Raw genomic sequence first — 21,653 nt, forward strand, 5'->3', positions numbered from 1 at the left:
AACAGTTTCTCCTTATTTACTCTATCAAAACCTTTCATAATTTTGAACACCTCTATTAAATCTCCCCTTAACCTTCTCTGCTCTAAGGAGAACAATCGCAGCTTCTCCAGTCTCTCCACATCACTGAAGTCCCTCATCCCTGGGACCATTCTAGTAAATCTCCTCTGCACCCTCTCCAAGGCCTTGACATCCTTCCTAAAGTGCGGTGCCCAGAATTGGACACAATATTCCAGCTGAGGCCTGACCAGTGATTTAACTGTCAATTTCCTGTCTCCCATCTAAAAGCCTCAATTGTCTCTGCACCTATGGGCTGTTGGGTCAGTACATTGCATATTCTCACGTCTCTTAGTGTGAAGACTTTTACGAGAAGCTCCCTTTTAACTGGCCTCGTGCAAACTGTAAGACTTTGTCTCCTTGTTATCGGTTCCCCTGCTAGAGGAAATATTTTAAAGAACTCAGTTAGGTCACCCCTTAATCTTCTCATCTCCAGGGAACAAAACCCAAGTTTTTCCAGTCTGTCATCACAACCAAATCTCTTCATCTCAGGTAACATCCTGATGAATAATCACTGGATTCCGTTCGATGACAGAAAGTTCTGTGATTCATGAAGTTCTCACACACAAGAGTTTCAATTTCAGGAGTGCTCCTCCCAACCCAAACATCAAAGGAACTGATTACGGATCAGGTTTATGGAGGGTGGAACTCGGAATAAATAACGGAATTTCACTTATTCAGTCACCGTGCAATAGTGGCCCTGAAAGTAGGTCAGGTAGCACCCTCGAGGGATATGGAGCCAGGGTGGGCAAATAGAGTTGAGGTACAGATCAGCCATGATCTAATTGAATGGCGGAACAGGATCGAGGGGCTGAATGGCCTCCTTCTGTTCCTATGTTCCTACTACTGTGATTGACACATCCAGCTCTTGTGAACCCCTCCCCCACACTCCCTGCCCATTCTTGAATTGGTCTCTCTCAGTTTCAATTCCAGCCTGTAAACGCCTCTTAGAGGAAATGATGTGATACTGATCTGACCTTTTGGGTGAGAATTATCTTCGATCTTTTTCATGAAGTAACGACAACAGAAATCTGCATGTAATTTGTGCCGCTGGAAATTAACAGACCCGAAACTCCAAACGGCTGCTCACATAGCTCGTCTCAGGCTACAGGCGAGAGTCAAAGTGCCAATAAATCTGGACTTGGTTAAAGAACCCAAAACCTGCTCCAGTTTCTCAATAAGGATCCAAACTCTCTGTTCTAAAGGCCGTGTTTCTTAGTTATGTCTGTGTATGGCCGTCACTGGCTCCCCGTCTCCCAATGACATTAAATTTAACAACAATTTGCATTTATACAGCGTCTTTAATGTACCAAAATGTCCCAAGGTGCTTCACAGGAGCGTAATCAGACACAAAATTGACACCGAGCCAAAGGAGAGATTAGGACAGGTGACTAAAAGCTTGGTCAAAGAGGTAGGTTTTAAGGAGCGTCTTAAAGGAGCAGAGAGGTTTAGGGAGGGAATTCCAGAGCTTAGAGTCTAGATGGTTGAAGGCACGGCCGCCAATAGTGGGGGATTGCACAAGAGGCCAGAATTGGAGCAACGCCGAGATCTCGGAGGGTTGTAGGGCTGGAGGAGGTTCCAGAGATAGGGAGGGGGCGAGGCCACGGAGGGATTTGAACACGAAGATGGGAATTTTAAAATCGATGAGTTGCCAGACCGGGAGCCAATGTAGGTCAGCGAGCACAGGGGGCGGAGTTAGGATACGGGCAGCAGAGCTTTGGGCGAGCTGAAGTTAACGGAGGGTGGATTGTTGTTGTTCATAAATTCTTCCACGGCCTTGTCCCACCTTATCAGCAATTTCCTCCAGCCCTATAATCCCCTCTAAAAGCTCCTTTCTTCAGATTCTGGCCTTCTATTCATTCCAACCCGAGGGTTGCCAACTCTGGTCGGACGTATTCCTGGAGGTTTCATCACATGACCTCGAACCGCCTTTCTTCCCCATCTTCAATATTTTTATAACTAATAAATGAAAGTTTTGAAGGAAAATGAAGAAAAAAAACTTTTTTTAATGCCCCTATGATTTATCTCCCAGGATGTTGCTCGCAGCAGTGTCCTGGAGATTAATGTCCAATTCCTGGAACCTCCAGGACAATCCTGGAGGGTTGGCAACCGTGGCCCACTCCTTTGTCCAACCATTGGTGGCAGAGCCTTCAGTCACCTCTCTCCTACTTTCCGGAACACTCTCCCTGGATTTTTCTGCTTCTCCACCTTTTAAACCTTCACAAAAACCATCTCGTCAGGCAAGCTTCACTCCACATCTCCTAATCTCTCTTCCTAACTGACTTCCATTTCGAAAGCCAATCTGTGAAGCCCCATCACCACAAAAAATGGACGGGGACTGGTTGGGCCTCTGTTCAAGGAAGAAGCGGAGGGCCCGCAGGCCGTCCTGGTGGGGGATGGAGGTGTCGAGGGACTGGACGTCCATGGTGAAAAGGAGACGGTTAGGGCCAGGGAACTGGAAACTGTTGAAGTGGCAGAGGGCGTCAGAAGAGTCGTGGATGTAGGTTGGAAGAGACTGGACAAGGGGAGAAAAAATAGAGTCAAGATAGGAAGAAATAAGTTCCATGGGGCAAGAACAGGCTGAACCGATGGGTCTCTCAGGGCAGCCCTGTTTGTGGATCTTGAGAAGGTGGTAGAAGCAGGCTGTGTGGGGTTAGGGGCACTATGAGGTTGGAGGCCGTGGGGGGAGGATCTACAGAGGAGATGAGGTCAGTGACGGTCTGGGAAACTATGGCTTGATGTTTGGCGGTGGGGTCATGGTCCAGGGGGAGGTAGGGGGAGGTGTCGGAGAGTTGGCGTTCAGCCTCCGCAGGGTCGAGGTCTGTTCGCCTCACAACAACAGCACCGCCCTTGTCAGCAGGTTTAGTGACAATATCAGGGTTGGACCTGAGGGAACGGAGTGCTGCGAGTTCAGAGGGAGGGAGGTTAGAGTGAGTGAGGGGAGCAGAGAACTTGAGATGGCCGATGTCACGCCGGCAGTTCACAATGAAAAGATCAAGAGAGGGTAAGAGGCCAGAGGGAGGGGTCCAGATGGAACGACAACTCTGAAGGCAGGAGAAAGGGTCCGCTGTGCGGGGGGAAGACTCCCGGCCAAAGCAGTGGGAGCAGAGGCGAAGGCGACAGAAGAAGAGCTCGGCATCGCGTCGAGCTCGAAATTCATTGAGGTGGGGGCGTAAGGGATGAGGACTGATTGTTCGGGGTCAGAGAGGGGAAGGTCAGAGGGGACAGTGAAAACACGACAAAGGGTGAGATTGGAGGGAGGGATGGGGTCAGAGGAAAGTGAAGGGGAAGAAGGATGGAGAGGGGCGTTGGTCATTGAATCTTGTGGTCCTGGACACCTGAAAGGAAGAAAAAAAGCTTTTTGTTAAAGCGCTGGATGGGGCAAAGGATGAAATGGAACTGAGGACCAGGGTAACTCTGAAATAGATTGAGTCGGTGTTGTCGAGAGGGTGAACGTGGCGGTGTGCGTGGCGGTGTATATGGCGGTGTGCGTGGCGGTGTGCGTGGCGGTGTGCGTGGCGGTGTACGTGGCGGTGTGCGTGGCGGTGTGCGAGGCGGTGTGCGTGGCGGTGTATGTGGCGGTGTACGTGGCGGTGTGCGTGGCGGTGTACGTGGCGGTGTGCGTGGCGGTGTGCGTGGCGGTGTACGTGGCGGTGTGCGTGGCGGTGTGCGTGGCGGTGTGCGTGGCGGTGTGCGAGGCGGTGTACGTGGCGGTGTGCGTGGCGGTGTGCGAGGCGGTGTACGTGGCGGTGTGCGAGGCGGTGTGCGTGGCGGTGTGCGTGGCGGTGTATGTGGCGGTGTGCGTGGCGGTGTGCGTGGCGGTGTGCGTGGCGGTGTGCGTGGCGGTGTATGTGGCGGTGTGCGTGGCGGTGTACGTGGCGGTGTGCGTGGCGGTGTGCGTGGCGGTGTACGTGGCGGTGTACGTGGCGGTGTGCGTGGCGGTGTATGTGGCGGTGTGCGTGGCGGTGTGCGTGGCGGTGTGCGTGGCGGTGTACGTGGCGGTGAACGTGGCGGTGTACGTGGCGGTGTGCGAGGCGGTGTACGTGGCGGTGTGCGTGGCGGTGTGCGAGGCGGTGTACGTGGCGGTGTGCGTGGCGGTGTGCGTGGCGGTGTGCGTGGCGGTGTGCGTGGCGGTGTGCGAGGCGGTGTACGTGGCGTTGTGCGTGGCGGTGTACGTGGCGGTGTGCGAGGCGGTGTGCGTGGCGGTGTACGTGGCGGTGTACGTGGCGGTGTGCGTGGCGGTGTGCGTGGCGGTGTGCGTGGCGGTGTGCATGGCGGTGTGCGAGGCGGTGTGCGTGGCGGTGTAGATGGCGGTGTACGTGGCGGTGTGCGTGGCGGTGTGCGTGCCGGTGTGCGTGGCGGTGTGCGTGGCGGTGTACGTGGCGGTGTGCGTGGCGGTGTGCGTGGCGGTGTATGTGGCGGTGTGCGTGGCGGTGTACGTGGCGGTGTGCGTGGCGGTGTGCGTGGCGGTGTGCGTGGCGGTGTGCGTGGCGGTGTGCGTGGCGGTGTGCGTGGCGGTGTGCGTGGCGGTGTGCGAGGCGGTGTGCGTGGCGGTGTGCGTGGCGGTGTACGTGGCGGTGTACGTGGCGGTGTGCGTGGCGGTGTGCGTGGCGGTGTGCGTGGCGGTGTATATGGCGGTGTGCGTGGCGGTGTGCGTGGCGGTGTGCGAGGCGGTGTACGTGGCGGTGTACGTGGCGGTGTGCGTGGCGGTGTGCGTGGCGGTGTGCGTGGCGGTGTGCGTGGCGGTGTGCGTGGCGGTGTACGTGGCGGTGTACGTGGCGGTGAACGTGGCGGTGTACGTGGCGGTGTGCGAGGCGGTGTACGTGGCGGTGTGCGTGGCGGTGTGCGTGGCCGTGTGCGTGGCGGTGTGCGTGGCGGTGTGCGAGGCGGTGTACGTGGCGGTGTGCGTGGCGGTGTACGTGGCGGTGTGCGTGGCGGTGTACGTGGCGGTGTACGTGGCGGTGTGCGTGGCGGTGTGCGTGGCGGTGTACGTGGCGGTGTGCGTGGCGGTGTACGTGGCGGTGTGCGTGGCGGTGTACGTGGCGGTGTACGTGGCGGTGTGCGTGGCGGTGTACGTGGCGGTGTGCGTGGCGGTGTACGTGGCGGTGTGCGAGGCGGTGTACGTGGCGGTGTACGTGGCGGTGTACGTGGCGGTGTACGTGGCGGTGTGCGAGGCGGTGTACGTGGCGGTGTGCGTGGCGGTGTGCGAGGCGGTGTGCGTGGCGGTGTGCGTGGCGGTGTGCGTGGCGGTGTACGTGGCGGTGTGCGAGGCGGTGTACGTGGCGGTGTACGTAGCGGTGTGCGAGGCGGTGTACGTGGCGGTGTACGAGGCGGTGTACGTGGCGGTGTACGTGGCGGTGTGCGTGGCGGTGTGCGAGGCGGTGTGCGTGGCGGTGTACGTGGCGGTGTGCGTGGCGGTGTGCGTGGCGGTGTACGGCGTTGATCGTGGATCTCAGGAAGCAGCGAGAGCAGTGTTTTGAGGAACACTGAACATCGTGGCGATATCTGTAATCACGGGTGGATTCGAAACACAAAGGGTGCAATTTAAGCACCCGCTGTCCAAAAAAATGGGTCCAACATCAAAACCATTACCAGCACCCCCTCAACACTGATATCAATAACTTCAGATCATAACCACTGCTCCCATGTTTTCGGTCAGCGAGTGCTGGGAATGGTTCTGCTGCTGCCATTTACAGCTCCTCCAGACCCATCTCTTGTTTCTTTACCTGTCCCATTCCCACCCTCCCTGCCTCGCACCATCTTCCCTTTTGTTATTTAATCACTTCTGCCCTCCACCCTATCACAGACCTTCCCTTTAGCTCTTCCCTCCCTCCCCCTCCCCCCTTTCCCTCGCTCTGTATTTGCTCAAAAACAGTTTAATCTTCAACTTCTCCCAGTTCTGACGAAAGGTCTTCGACCTGAAACATTAACTCTGTTTCTTTCTCCACAGATGCCGCCTGACTTGCTGAGTGTTTCCAGCATTTTCTGTTTTGATTTCATCGCGGTCTTTGTAACTTTCACTACTTTAATGAGCGTGTAGAGTCACCCAGACACAACACTTACAAATAACAAAATTAAAAAATATATATTTTTCAGTTTTTTAATACACCAAATCATTAAATACAAATTCTGAATTGTTAAGATCCGTGGTTTTGTTCCTCAGACTATAGTGATTGTTAAAGCAGAAACAAACAAGAAAAACTTAACACCTTAAAAACTTACAAGCCCTAATGTTCCTGTTGGGGAGGGGTGTGAGAAAGTCGACCCAATTTTCCTCTCCCACCTGTGGCTTCTCAGCATAAACCAACCAGGCCTCTTCTGTGGCCTAATGGGGGGATGGGGAGGAGGGGGAGCCTTAAAGGGACCGTCTGTTAGACCGCAACCAACAAGGTTTTAAAAATCTCATCCTTGTTTTCAAATCCCTCCATGGCCCTCGCCCCCTCCCTGTCTCTGGAACCTCCTCCAGCCCTACGACCCTCCGAGATCTCTGCACTCCTCCAATTCCGGCCTCTTGCGCATCCCTGATTTTCATTGCTCCACCATTGGCGGCCGTGCCTTCAGCTGCCTCGGCCCTAAGCTCTGGAATTCTCTCCCTAAACCTCTCCCTCTCTCTCCTCCTTTAAGACGCTCCTTAAAACCTACCTCTTTGACCAAGCTTTTGGTCACCTGTCCTAATGTCTCATGTGGCTCGGTGTCAAATTTTGTCTGATAATCGCTCCTGTGAAGCCCCTTGGGACGTTTTACTACGTTAAAGGCGCTATATAAATGCAGGTTGTTGGAAATTGACATTTCATGTCCTACCTGCACTCAGCCAGTTCCCATGCTGCTTTGTTTCCTGTTAGCTGCCAATGAGTCAATTATTGAGCAACTTTGTCGACAGTCTGAATAATTTGAAAGGTTGGGGAAACCACCGATTTCCTTTTAAAGATCTGGGGCAAATCTTTAACTGGGTGTCTGGCAAATCAGTCGAACCACAGACATCTGAAGTTACCCTGATAACAAGCAACTTTCAGACTGCAATAGGTGACTTGCTCGTGCATTGCATATCTGCAACCAGGCAAATGTTGTCTCTTACTTATAATGGAACCATGATGATGTCTGGCAAACTCAGGTGGGATGTTACGTGATTTAAGTGCACATGGCTCCCACAGCCAGCCTTTTCTCTGAGGCCTCCAGTGAGCCCTGACCGGCCTGGTGTCCGCCGTGGCTCGGTGGGCAGCTCTCACTCCTCTCAGTCAGAAGGTCTTTGAGTTCAAGTCCCCACTCCAGAGACTCGAGCGCAAATTCCAGGCCGACACTCCCAGTGCAGTACTGAGGGAGTGCTGCACTGTCGGAGGTGCCGTCTTTCGGATGAGACGTTAAACCGAGGCCCTGTCTGCCCTCTCAGGTGGACGTAAAAGATCCCATGGCCACTATTTCAACGAAGAGCAGGGGAGTTCTCCCCGGTGTCCTGGGCCAATATTTATCCCTCAACCAACGTTACTGAAACAGATTGTCTGGTCATTATCTTATTGCTGATGTGGGAGCTTGCTTTGCACATACTAATTCTCTCTCACAAACCCGTCTCCTCATTCACTCACTCGTCTCCTCATTCACTCACTCGTCTCCTCATTAACTCACTCGTCTCCTCATTCACTCACTCAAGAAGCTCGACACCATCCAGGACAAAGCAGCCTGCTTGATTGGCACCCCATCCACCACCCTAAACATTCACTCCCTTCACCACCGGCGCACTGTGGCTGCAGTGTGTACCATCCACAGGATGCACTGCAGCAACTCGCCAAGGCTTCTTCGACAGCACCTCCCAAACCCGCGACCTCTACCACCTAGAAGGACAAGAGCAGCAGGCACATGGGAACAACACCACCTGCACGTTCCCCTCCAAGTCACACACCATCCCGACTTGGAAATATATCGGCCGTTCCTTCATTGTCGCTGGGTCAAAATCCTGGAACTCCCTTCCTAACAGCACTGTGGGAGAACCTTCACCACACGGACTGCAGCGGTTCAAGAAGGCGGCTCACCACCACCTTCTCGAGGGCAATTAGGGATGGGCAATAAATGCCCACATCCCATGAACGAACAAAAAAAAACTTCCTCATTCACTCACTCGTCTCCTCTTCACTCACTTCCTCATTCACTCACTCACTTCCTCATTCACTCACTCGCCATCTCATTCACTCGCTCGTCTCCTCTTCACTCACTCACTTCCTAATTCACTCACTCACTTCCTCATTCACTCACTCACTCGCCATCCCATTCACTCACTCACTTCCTCATTCTCTCACTCGTCTCCTCATTCACTCGCTCGTCATCTCATTCACTCACTCGCCTCCTCATTCACTCACTCGTCATCTCATTCACTCACTCGCCTCTTCATTCACTCACTCGCCTCCTCATTCACTCGCTCGTCATCTCATTCACTCACTCGCCTCTTCATTCACTCACTCGTCTCCTCATTCACTCGCTCGTCATCTCATTCACTCACTCGTCTCCTCATTCACTCACTCGCCTCCTCATTCACTCACTCGCCTCTTCATTCACTCACTCGCCTCTTCATTCACTCACTCGCCTCTTCATTCACTCACTCGCCTCTTCATTCACTCACTCGCCTCTTCATTCACTCACTCGCCTCCTCACACAGCTCCCAACAAACTTTGCGAGGCAATGTGAGAGATCTCAGGAATGTAAATAAAATCTCCTGGTGGTTTTAGTCACACTTTGGTTACAATCTGAGTAACTCGAGATCGTGGAGAGTTTTGAAATGAGAATCGTTTGTAAATGAGCTTGATGGGAGCAGGTGCTGGGCTGAGGTCAGGGAGTGACCCTGTTACGTTGTGACTGAGAGAGACCGTAAATAAAGAGGAAACCAGGCTCAACAGATCTTCTCATTTCCTCCTCACTCTTCGGCAGTCAGTAACCGTGAGCAGCTTGTCCTAGGCGTGCGAGTCTAGTGCCCAGTTTCAGAACCTCAATTGAGTCCAGAAATTGCCGGGGATGGAGGGGGGTTTGGGGGGGAGGGGGCGTTGGGAGAAGGAGGTTTGGGAATCCGGAAGAGGGATCAGGATTGGGGGGGGGGAAGCAACAATGTCAAAGATTTCAGCGCTAGCATTTAATCAGGTTTCAGTCACAGTGGGTCCTATTCATCTCTACTTCGTAGGCTGGACAAGAGTGTCCCAATTCCTGCACCCTCCCGGTGCCCATTCAGCAGTTGATAGACTGCAACAACAACAACTTGCATTTATATAGCACCTTTAACGTAGTAAAACGTCCCAAGGCGCTTCACAGGATCGTAAATCAGACAATAATTTGACACCGAGCCACAGAAGGAGATATTAGGACAGGTGACCAAAAGCTTAGTCAAAGGGGTAGGTTTTTAAGGAGCGTCTTAAAGGAGGAGAAAGAGGTGGAGAGGTTTAGGGAGGGAATTCCAGAACTTTAAGGCCTAGACAGCTGAAGGCACGGCCGCCAATTGTGGAGCGATGAAAATCGGGGATGCGCAAGAGGCCGGAATTGGAGGAGCGCAGAGATCTCGGAGGGTTGTAGGGCTGGAGGAGGTTCCAGAGAGAGGGAGGCAGTCCACTTAAGGTGTCGCTTGCTCTACCAAGTTACTTGTGCAGGAATTGTATGGTCCACCAGTGGGACTTGTTCGAAAAACCCAACTCGAATCGATTGGACCACCTGAGGCTGGGAGTTGGTGGGGAAAGGGACAAAATCTCAAATCTCAAATATTTTACAAGCCCAACTCCTATGTGTTTGAGCTGTTGGATTATAACCCATGCAAAGCTGAACCTATCTACAGAATAGACATACGACATTAACATTGGGAGTTGTTGTCTCATGTTTGGGGTGAGGGATAGTTCATGTCTTGAAAGTAACTGCATTAATTCCTCTCCCCCACCACCAATCGTCCCTCCCTCCCAGCTGAAGGTGCTAACTTCTACCTCCACCACAGTGAAGATCATTGTAACACTCCTACTGCTACCCTGACTGGTACTGGCTGGCTCAGCTCAGGCCAGATGTTGCAGTTGGGACCTCCGTAGCCTGTGTGGGCCAATTCCTCATTAGGCGGTGAGCTTACTGACTGAGTCCTCGGAGGCACCTGCGATCGATATTGTTTTCAAATTTTCACCGGTGAAAGGTAGGATCTTGGCCTCTATATTCCTCCCCCCTCTCCCCCCAAATATGAAAGTTTCCACCAATGATGTGAGGTGTTTGACTCGTAATACAGTGCCCACAAGAAACGCAAAGATGGTTGGAAAATGGCTGCTCCATCACCAATGTAGCTTCTCTCCCCCTCTGATGCAGCCATCACACCGGGCCCCGTCTCTCTCGCAGGGCGGCCAGCCTCACACCCATACTCTGTGCTCGTCCTCCTCGAGCATCCTGAGGATGGGTAGAACACACGGCCACTGAGCTGGGAGGTGGTAGGCTTGTTGGTGAGTCCTTTCTTAGGCCCCAAGAGCGTAGCCTTTGGGTTCTTGTGCCCAACCCCGAGGATAATTTCAATTCTTATCATCCCTGCCCCTCCCTCCCCCATTCCCGACACTGCTTCAGTCCGCTGGGGATATGCTGCCTTCAGTGTAAATGTGTGGGTCCAACAGCAGCCAGTATGGAATCTCAGGGTGGTGCCACTGGGGGGCAGGTGGGTGCCATGAGTCTGAACCCAAACATCCACAAGAGTAAGAATCCTTTCATTACTCCCATTGGTTTAGGGACCTGAAAGAAAAATTGAGGTTAGGATCAAGGTCAGCAGCACAGTGGCCATTATTGGAATATCACGGTGAGGTAAATGAGGACTTTTAGAAAAGTAACAATGGCATTCTGGACAATGTGGAGTGATCGTCCTCCAAATGGCCATCTTTCAATCGGGGAGGAGCGGGCGGGATGTTACAATTGGCCCCCGCACCCGTGGGTTAGGGGAGGGAAAATCGGCCAGAGTTCAAAGGCCCTGATCACCATCAGTGATCACTACTGGGTGTGCACGGGCGTGAGCATTGGGTGAGGAACGGGTCACACTTGGTTCTAATGCCACAATAATCAAACACACTCACTGTCGAGGGTCACACCTTGAAGAATGGCCCCCTCGGCAGAAGCACCCTGACAAGGAGTCATTGCTTTCCGGAGGTGAGAAAATTGGCACAACATCTGTATATAAATCCGCATATTGGATCACATTTAACACAGGGTTTTAGTTTTGTTAAAAATAAATTGTAAAAAAAAAGAGACTTGCATTTATATAGCGCCTTTCACAATCTCAGGATGTTCCAAAACTCTTCACAGCCAATGAAGTACTTTTTGAAGTGTAGTCACTGTTGTAATGTAGGAAACGCGGCAGCCAATTTGCGCACAGCAAGATCCCACAAACAGCAACGTGACAATGACCAGATAATCTGTTTTAGTGATGTTGGTTGAGGGATAAATATTGGCCCCAGGACACCGGGGAGAACTCCCCTGCTCTTCTTCGAAATAGTGGCCGTGGGATCTTTGCCTTTGGCCACTTGAGAGGGGCAGACGGGGCCTCGGTTCAACGTCTCATCCGAAAGACGGCGCCTCCGACAGTGGGAGTGTCGGCCTAGATAACGGGCTCAATTCTCTGGAGTGGGACTTGAACCCACGACCTTTAGACTAAGTAAGTGAACTATTCCCCAACCATAGGGTTTCAATCTGGGCCTCAGCAATGTCACCCTACCCAGCATGCACTGCAAGGATGTTACCTCACACGCTGGCAGCTTATAGGCTGATCGAAGTAATGTCATTCCTACCCAGGATGCTGCTCTGTGGACCCTTTGTGGTTTTGTGGTCGGATTAACCTCTTACTTTCGGCTGTCTTTGGAGAAACGCCAGACGGAAAACAATCAGAGGGTGGGGAGGTAGACCAAGCATTCTGGCAGACTTGCCCATCGACAAAATCTCCACTGGCAGAGGGCCTGGGGAGCAGATGGCCTGCCTTTGCTTTCAGGTGGACGGTGGCGGGCGAGGCAGGGGGTGTCTGAATGAGGGCAGCAGCAGACGCCCCATTGCAATAACGGCCCAGATGTTGACAAACACCTTGGGAGCTTCCAAAATGGGCAGATTGGGCCACCGTAACAGATGTATCCATGATGCAAACCATGCTGTGTAAATTCAATCAATCCACTCAAGACACTGAGGGGGGGAGGGAGGGAGGGGAGATAAACTAGACCGCAGGTCACGTGTCAACCATCAGATTCATGATGCATCCATTCACAAATATTGATCAGATTCAAGAGGGAACCGAAGGGATTTGTGTCAGAGATTTACAGGTATGAAAAATAGAGTGGGGTTTTTATCAAACTCTGCAAGCAGCGAGCTAGACAGTAATGGTCTCCCATGTTCTTGCGCATTCCTAATAGGAACATGGGAGGCCATTCAGCCCCTCGAGCCTGTTTGACCTTTCAATTAGATCATGGCTGATCTGTTTATTAACTCCATCTACCCGCCTTGGTTCCATGACCCTTAATATCCTCGTCTAACAAAAATCCATCAATCTCGATTTTGAAATTTCCAATTGACCCCCAGCCTCAACAGATTTTTGGGGGAGAGAGTTCCAGATTTCCACTCCCCTTTGTGTGAAGAAGTGCTTCCTGACATCACCCCTGAACGGCCTGGCTCTAATTTTAAGGTTATGCCCCCACCTTGTTCTGGACTCCTCCCCATAGCTTAAAGTTTGTGCTCACCACCCAGCAGCCTGTGACTTAGTCAAATGAAAATGATTCTTGCCAAGTAAATGTTTGTGAAGCCTCTCGGCGGGTTAGAAGTGAACAATTTATTGGCCGCTGTGGTGAGAAAGAAGTCCCATTTATAAAGGGCCTTTCACATCCTCAGGATATCCCAACACTTCACACCAATGACGGATTTTTGAAGTGTAGTCACTGTTGTCATGTAGGCAAATGCCACAGCTATATTTGTGCACAGCAAGATCCCACAAACGGCACTGAGGTAAATAATCAAATAATCTGTTTTAGTGATGGTTGGTTTGAGGGATAAATGTTTGCCAGGACACCGGGAGAACTTTTATGTTCTCCATCCACTGGTGCCATGGGATCTTTTACATTCAACTCTACACTGTCCCATCAAACATTCCCAGGGCAGGTACAGGGTTAGATACAGAGTAAAGCTCCCTCTACACTGTCCCATCAAACACGCCCAGGGCAGGTACAGGGTTAGATACAGAGTAAAGCTCCCTCTACACTGTCCCATCAAACACTCCCAGGGCAGGTACAGGGTTAGATACAGAGTAAAGCTCCCTCTACACTGTCCCATCAAACACGCCCAGGGCAGGTACAGGGTTAGATACAGAGTAAAGCTCCCTCTACACTGTCCCATCAAACACTCCCAGGGCAGGTACAGGGTTAGATACAGAGTAAAGCTCCCTCTACACTGTCCCATCAAACACTCCCAGGGCAGGTACAGGGTTAGATACAGAGTAAAGCTCCCTCTACACTGTCCCATCAAACACTCCCAGGGCAGGTACAGTGTTAGATACAGAGTAAAGCTCCCTCTACACTGTCCCATCAAACACTCCCAGGGCAGGTACAGTGTTAGATACAGAGTAAAGCTCCCTCCACATTGTCCCAATCAAGTGCCTCAATCTTCAGTCTCAGAAATGCACTCCATTCTGCCCCAGTTCCATCTCCCTCCATATCTGCTGCCTCTCTGAACGGAGATGGCCAATTTAGTGCCAATTAAGATTGAATTTGGGGCATTTCTTGCGCCAGAGAGATTGGATGGTGAATACCTAATCTCCTTGCACTTACAGGCCTCAGAGTTGGCAGGAAATGCCTTCCATCAGCCTAGGTTAGATTCGAACGTTAGTGCCAAAGGGGATGGGCAGTTTCTAACCCAGGCGGAGCCCCCCCTACTCTGTAAGATGCAGTTTTGTGACAACTGATTTGTAACGCAAGGTGTGATCATGTGATCAGAGGTCTAGCGCACTCCTGGTCGTTGGGGAGCACAGCAAACCAATCGGACGTACCCCAGCAAACAGTACAAGGTATCGAAGGACAGGAACCACAAGGGGAGAGTCTGAGAGTGAGGGAACGACTGTACAGTCTCTCTACAAATGGGGAAAGGAGAACAGCAAAGGGTCTCTTAACCACACTGTTTGAACACTAAAAGAAGAAAGAACTTGCATTTATACATCACATTTCACAACCTCAGGACGTCCCAAAGCACCTTACAGCCAATGAAGTACTTGTGAAGTGTCGTCACTGTAGGAAATGCGGCAGCCAATTCACGCACAGCAAGATCCCACAAACAGCAATGAGATAATGATCAGATAATCTGTTCTTTTTTTTAGTAATGTTGGTCGAAGGATAAATATTGGCCAGAGACACGGGGAGAACTCCCCCCGCTCTTCTTCAAAATAGTGGCCGTGGGATCTTTTAAGTCCTCCTGAGAGGGGCAGACGGGGCCTCGGTTTAACGTCTCACCCGAAAGACAACGTAATGACCTTGTAAGGACCAACTTTCCAAGCAGGTGCTGGTGGCGGGCAGCCTTGGCGCGAATATTGGGGAACTCCACGCGTGCTCCGCCAACTATACCTGCTGCCGACGGGCAGGTTGCCCATCACAGTGCGGGCTTGGCAAATCGCTCGGTTGTGTCAAACCACACGGACTGCAGCGGTTCAAGAAGGCGGCTCACCACCACCTTCTCAAGGGCAATTAGGGATGGGCAATAAATGCCGGCCTCGCCCACATCCCTGGGAATGAATAATACACAAAAAAGATTATGAGTGGAACTCTGGAACAATCTGAGAATTGGCAACAGCCCTGGAGGTACCAAATACCTCTGGTTATCAGACATACCCCTCACTTTAAAACAGTCTATCCTCCAACTCACTGCATGCGTAGAACTAGACGTTTACCGCACAGAAGGAGTCGATTCAGCCCATCATAACCAACCTGACACCCAGGGTCTACCCTCAGACCAGACGCCCACGGTCTAGTCTGGATCCTGAGGCCCAGGGCCTGGCCTGGGTCCTGAGGCCCAGGGCCTGGCCTGGGTCCTGAGGCCCAGGGGCTGGCCTGGGTCCTGAGGCCCAAGGACTGGCCTGGGTCCTGAGGCCCAGGGTCTGGCCTGGGTCCTGAGGCTCAGGGCCTGGCCTGGGTCCTGGGATCCAGGGTCTGGCCTGGTCCTGAGGCCCAGCATCTGGCCTGGGTCCTGAGGCCCAGCATCTGGCCTAGGTCCCGAGGCCTAGATCTAGCCTAGGTCCTGAGGCCCAGGGTCTAGCCTAGATCCTAAGGCTCAGGGTCTGGCCTAGGTCCTGAGGCCCAGCGTCTGGCCTGGGTCCTGAGGCCCAGCGTCTGGCCTGGGTCCTGAGGCCCACGATCGAGCCTGGGCCCTGACACTTGCACCGATGATTCTGACAGCTCCTTGTTGTAGTCTGGGCCCTCAATTGGTGATGATGTCTGCTATTAAAGTGCGACAGGCACTCAGGTACTTACATCCCATGGACTGTCGAGCTCAGGGCAGAACGGAAAACGTTGAAGGTCAAAGTGCAACAGATCTGTTATTAAAGAGAAACAAAGCAAGGAGTTTAATCTGTGGAGCTTGAACCGAATCAATCAGTCATTTAAAGGGACATCACGCTGCATTTGTGGTCAATGTCCCTCCTCCCCCACCAGCTCAGGAACCATGGTGTTTGGTGGCATGTTTGGCCATCTCTGTCTGTACCTGTCCCGATGATCTCCAGCCCCTTCCCAGACTGAAACTCCTTTTTGAAGAAGCTAATCCGCTTTGGGAACGTTTACAGAAAGAACCTGCATTTACATAGTGCCTTTCACATTCTGAGAACGTTTCAAAAGAGCTAGGCAGCCAATGAATTGCAGTCACTGTTACTTTGTAGGGAAATGCGCACAGCAAGGTTCCACAAATAGCAATGAGATACGGGACCAGTTAACCCGTCTCTGGTGGTGTTTGCTGAGGATTAAATATCGGCCAGGACACTGGGAAAATTCCCCTGCTCTCCTTCGGTTGGTGCCCTGTACATCAGCATCATACAGTGCTTCTCAACATCCAGAGGCACGTTCCCCTCTCAATCTTTTATCCAATGAAAATAAAGTCAGCTCTGCCAGTCTCTCCTCGTAAATTAGTGCCCTAGGTCCTGGAGGTCTCCTTATTGCTCTTCCCTGGTTCCTCTCCAGCACACCAAAGCCCCTTTTGAAGGGACGTAACAACACGGCAGTCCACAGCTCTCCCCTGCCCAACAGGCCATTGATGTTCCAGGTGTGGCCACACTAGGAGGTGACCCTGTGACCTTGGGATAGAGAGCGGGGAACAAATTGCTGGAAAATGCGAGCGTGGGCATTGTGCGAGGACGTTTACACGCACAGAATGATTCACACCACCCCCCCCCAACCAGTCCTGGTGGAATAGCCTGCTAACACTCGATGTCTAGGTGACAGCAGAACGGATGGGAATGTGTGTTCAAACCCCTCCATGGCCTCGCCCCTCCCTATCTCTGTAACCTCCTCCAGCCCTACAACTCCCAGAGGTCTGTGCGTTCCTCCAAATCTCCCCTCTTGTGCATTGCCCACTTCCTTTGCCCCCACCATTGGCGGCTGGGCCTTCAGCCGTCTAGACCCTAAGCTCTGGAATTCCCTCCCTAAACCTCTCTCTCCTCCTTTAAGATGCTCCTTAAAACCCACCTCTTTGACCAAGCTTTTGGTCACCTGTCCCAATATCTCCTTATGTGGCTCGGTGTCAAATTTTGTTTGATAATCGCTCCTGTGAAGCGCCTTGGGACGTTTCACTATGTTAAAGGCGCTATATAAATGCAAGTTGTTGTTGGTGTTGAACGTGTTGATTGGAGAGGGAACGGGTGGTGGCTGAAATGGCGGGGCGTTCACTAAAGTAAGATATAAATATAATGGTAAAATTAACAGTAAAATAGATTAAACTCACTTGAAGGTTGCAAATGCCTCCAAATGATGCCCACAGCACCCCCAGGCTGGAGGCTGGCACGGGAGGTCTCAATGATCAGTGGGCCACAGAACGCCCACCTTGGGGACCAAGTAAAGTCAATGGAAAAACATGATTGTGATAGAAAAGTGTGATGGAATAGTGCGACAGGAAATGTAAGTGTGATAGAGACAGGGGGTGCACACTTTGCAAGACTTTTACTATATTATAGATATATGTGTGTGTGTGTGTGTGTGTGTGTGTGTAGGGTTTTGATAGAGTAAATAAGGAGAAACTGTTTCCAGTGGCAGGAGGGTCGGTAACCAGAGGACACAGATTTAAGGTAATTGGCAAAAGAACCAGAGGGGGAGACGAGGAGAATTTTATTTAACGCAGAAGGAAAAAAATGGAAAGAGTGAGAGAAAGAAATGGATAGAGAAACAAAAAGGGAGCAGAAAACAGAAATACGAAAAGGGGGAAGAGAGAGGAGGAAAAGAGAGAGGGAGGGGGAGAAAGAAATGGGGAGAGAAGTGGAAAGAGGGAGAGAGGAAGAGAGAAGGAGAAAAGGGTAGAAGGGAGAGAGGCAGAGAGAGAAAGAAGAAAGCTCTTTATAGAACCCGCCCGATTTTCATTCCAGAAGGAGAGACAGAGACCAAAATGGCGGCTCAGGTCACCTGGAGTGCCTTTGGTGCAGCTCCTGTCGGCCAGTAACAGGACGAGATTGATTGGGGAACAGTGGGTGTCAGTGGGAGGGGCCCAGAGACAGAACGAGAACATGGGGGAGGGAGAACTATAAATGTCAAATATTTAGTGACTGGCGATAATTAATCGTATCGCACATTGTCCCGATACTGAAGGCTTCAGGCCTGTGCCCATTAAACCCCATAGTAAATACACAGGCACCACCCTAGTGCCAGGACTGCAGCACTGCCAGAAGGGATGCTCCACAAACATTGCAAAGGATAAAGGGAAGGAGAGAATAAAGAGAGGGAGAGATGAAATCATCTTGTCTCTCTGAAGGCTCTCACTGTATTTCATTTAATGAATTACTCTGAAGCACTGTGGCTGTTGTTATGTCAGCAGAATGGCAGCCATTCTCTACACAGTAAGATCCCGCAGTCAGAAGAGAAATGGCACTAAATCTGTTTTTGGCGGTGCTCGTTGAGGGACAAACGTTGGCCAGGGCACTGAGAGTGCTCCCGACTCGACTTCCAACCGTTCCATGGGAATTTAACATCCACCGAAACAGGCAGGCAGGGTTTAAAGTCTCACCCGAAAGACGGCACCTTTGACGGTGCAGCTCTCCCTCAGTACTGCACTGGAGTGTCAGGTTCTGGAATGGGGCTTGCCCCTTCAACCAGAGGCAAGAGTGCTACTAACTGAGCCAAGCTGACGCCTTCACCCAATCAGTCTGGTCTTCTCCCAGGTCCCACAGGTGAAAGGCTGGATATTCAACGCACTGCAACACCCACCCTGTAAATTCAAAAAATATACTGGGTGCCAGCGGGAATAAACAAGACTAACACAGGCCAGTCACGTTGTCGCTAATTTGCCCTGCCTTAAAACATCATATTCATCGCATGGAGGGACTAGCAGGAAGATTAGGGAGAGAGAACACGGAGAGCAGAGGAGAGAGAACAGAGAGTAGAGAGAGAGCATGGAGAGCAGAGAGAGAGAGAACACGGAGAGTAGAGAGAGAAAACACAGAGAGTAGAGAGAGAGCATGGAGAGCAGGGGAGAGAGAACACGGAGAGTAGAGAGAGAAAACACAGAGAGTAGAGAGAGAGCATGGAGAGCAGGGGAGAGAGAACATGGAGAGCAGAGGAGAGAGAGCACGGAGAGCAGGGAGAGAGAACACGGAGAGCAGAGGAGAGAGAACAGAGAGTAGAGAGAGAAAACACAGAGAGTAGAGAGAGAGCACGGAGAGCAGGGGAGAGAGAACATGGAGAGCAGAGGAGAGAGAACATGGAGAGCAGAGAGAGAGAACACGGAGAGCAGAGAGAGAGCACGGAGAGCAGGGAGAGAGAGCACGGAGAGCAGGGAGAGAGAACACGGAGAGCAGGGAGAGAGAACACGGAGAGCAGGGAGAGAGAACACAGAGAGAGGGGGAGAGAGAACACGGAGAGCAGGGAGAGAGAACACAGAGAGCGGGGGAGAGAGAACACGGAGAGCAGAGAGAGAGAGCACGGAGAGCAGGGAGAGAGAACACGGAGAGCAGGGAGAGAGAACACAGAGAGCGGGGGAGAGAGAACACGGAGAGCAGAGGAGAGAGAACACGGAGAGCAGAGGAGAGAGAACAGAGAGTAGAGAGAGAAAACACAGAGAGTAGAGAGAGAGCACGGAGAGCAGGGGAGAGAGAACACGGAGAGTAGGGAGAGAGAGCACGGAGAGCAGGGAGAGAGAGCACAGAGAGCAGGGAGAGAGAGCACGGAGAGCAGAGGAGAGAGAGCAGGGAGAGCAGGGAGAGAGAGCACGGAGAGCAGGGAGAGAGAGCACGGAGAGCAGGGAGAGAGAGCACGGAGAGCAGGGAATGTGCAGGACAAGGGAGCAGTGTGAGTTTGGAGCCCTTGCCAAAAGTGTTTTTTTCCAAAAAAATAATTACTCACCCTGGTTTAATCCAACTTTCATTCCTTCAATCTCTTTCATCAGATTCTTCATTTCTTCCTCTAATGTTATATTTCTGGCATTTGCTTTCATCAGTAGCCTGCAGAGAGTGAGAGAGTGCAAAGGGAAATTAAATGGAGATTGTAAGAGAATGGGAGCAATAATCAGAAAGGGGAGCACGGAGAGCAAGAGGGAAAGAACTGAGGACTGCATACATACTGTAATAGGGCATGTGGGGTACTGTATATACTGTAATAGGGCATGTGGGGTACTCTATATACTGTAATAGGGCATGTGGGGTACTCTATATACCGTAATAGGGCAAGTGGGGTACTGTATATACCGTAATAGGGCATGTGGGGTACTGTATATACTGTAATAGGGCATGTGGGGTACTGTATATACTGTAATAGGACATGGGGTACTGTATATACTGTAATAGGATGTGGGGTACTGTATATACTGTAATAGGATGTGGGGTACTGTATATACTGTAATGGGATGTGGGTTACTGTATATACTGTAATAGGATGTGGGGTACTGTATATATTGTAATAGGGCATGTGGGGTACTGTATGTACTGTAATAGGATGTGGGGTACTGTATATACTGTAATAGGACATGGGGTACTGTATATACTGTAATAGGATGTGGGGTACTGTATATACTGTAATGGGATGTGGGTTACTGTATATACTGTAATAGGATGTGGGGTACTGTATATACTGTAATAGGATGTGGGGTACTGTATATACTGTAATGGGATGTGGGGTACTGTATATACTGTAATAGGACGTGGGGTACTGTATATACTGTAATAGGATGTGGGGTACTGTATATACTGTAATGGGATGTGGGTTACTGTATATACTGTAATAGGATGTGGGGTACTGTATATATTGTAATAGGGCATGTGGGGTACTGTATGTACTGTAATAGGATGTGGGGTACTGTATATACTGTAATAGGACATGGGGTACTGTATATACTGTAATAGGATGTGGGGTACTGTATATACTGTAATAGGGCATGTGGGGTACTGTATATACTGTAACTGGCATGTGGGGTACTGTATATACTGTAATAGGATGTGGGGTACTGTATATAATGTAATAGGACATGGGGTACTGTATATACTGTAATAGGATGTGGGGTACTGTATATACTGTAATAGGATGTGGGGTACTGTATATATTGTAATAGGGCATGTGGGGTACTGTATATACTGTAATAGGATGTGGGGTACTGTATATACTGTAATAGGGCATGTGGGGTACTGTATATACTGTAACTGGCATGTGGGGTACTGTATATACTGTAACTGGGCATGTGGGGTACTGTATATACTGTAATGGGATGTGGGGTACTGTATATACTGTAATAGGACATGAGGTACTGTATATACTGTAATAGGACATGAGGGGTACTGTATATACTTTAACAGTGCATGTGGGGCACTATATATACTGTAATAGGACATGTGGGGTACTGTATATACTGTAATAGGATGTGGGGTACTGTATATACTGTAATAGGACACCGGGTACTGTATATACTGTAATATGACATGTGGGGTACTGTATATACTGTAATAGGACGTGGGGTACTGTATATACTGTAACAGGACATGTGGGGTACTGTATATACTGTAATAGGACATGGGGTACTGTATATACTGTAATAGGGCATGTGGGGTACTGTATATACAGTAACTGGGCATGTGGGGTACTGTATATACTGTAACAGGGCATGTGGGGTACTGTATATACTGTAACTGGCATGTGGGGTACTGTATATACTGTAACAGGGCATGTGGGGTACTGTATATACTGTAACTGGGCATGTGGGGCACTGTATATACTGTAATAGGACATGGGATACTGTATATACTGTAATAGGACGTGGGGTACTGTATATACTGTAACAGGGCATGTGGGGTACTGTATATACTGTAACTAGGCATGTGGGGCACTATATATACTGTAATAGGATGTGGGGTACTGTATATACTGTAATAGGACGTGGGGTACTGTATATACTGTAATAGGGCATGTGGGGTACTGTATATACAG

The 21,653-nt window shown here is 50.9% G+C and overlaps 1 protein-coding gene across 1 annotated transcript in view; it reads right to left on the reverse strand.

Annotated features, from left to right (window-relative positions):
- Nucleotides 1-9,483: 9,483 nt before the first annotated feature.
- Nucleotides 9,484-21,653, reverse strand: part of LOC137305922 (myotonin-protein kinase-like) — a 37,434-nt gene continuing 25,264 nt past the window's right edge. Inside the window, exons 12-14 of the mRNA XM_067974867.1 lie at nucleotides 19,584-19,681; nucleotides 15,522-15,583; nucleotides 9,484-10,773 (exon numbers count right to left, since the gene is read on the reverse strand). Of these exons, the coding sequence (XP_067830968.1) occupies nucleotides 10,675-10,773; nucleotides 15,522-15,583; nucleotides 19,584-19,681 (259 nt within the window). The 3' untranslated portion in view covers nucleotides 9,484-10,674. The remainder of the gene's footprint in view (nucleotides 10,774-15,521; nucleotides 15,584-19,583; nucleotides 19,682-21,653) is intronic.

The sequence above is a fragment of the Heptranchias perlo genome, chromosome 41 (genome assembly GCF_035084215.1).
Source record: "Heptranchias perlo isolate sHepPer1 chromosome 41, sHepPer1.hap1, whole genome shotgun sequence".
Taxonomy (NCBI): domain Eukaryota; kingdom Metazoa; phylum Chordata; class Chondrichthyes; order Hexanchiformes; family Hexanchidae; genus Heptranchias; species Heptranchias perlo.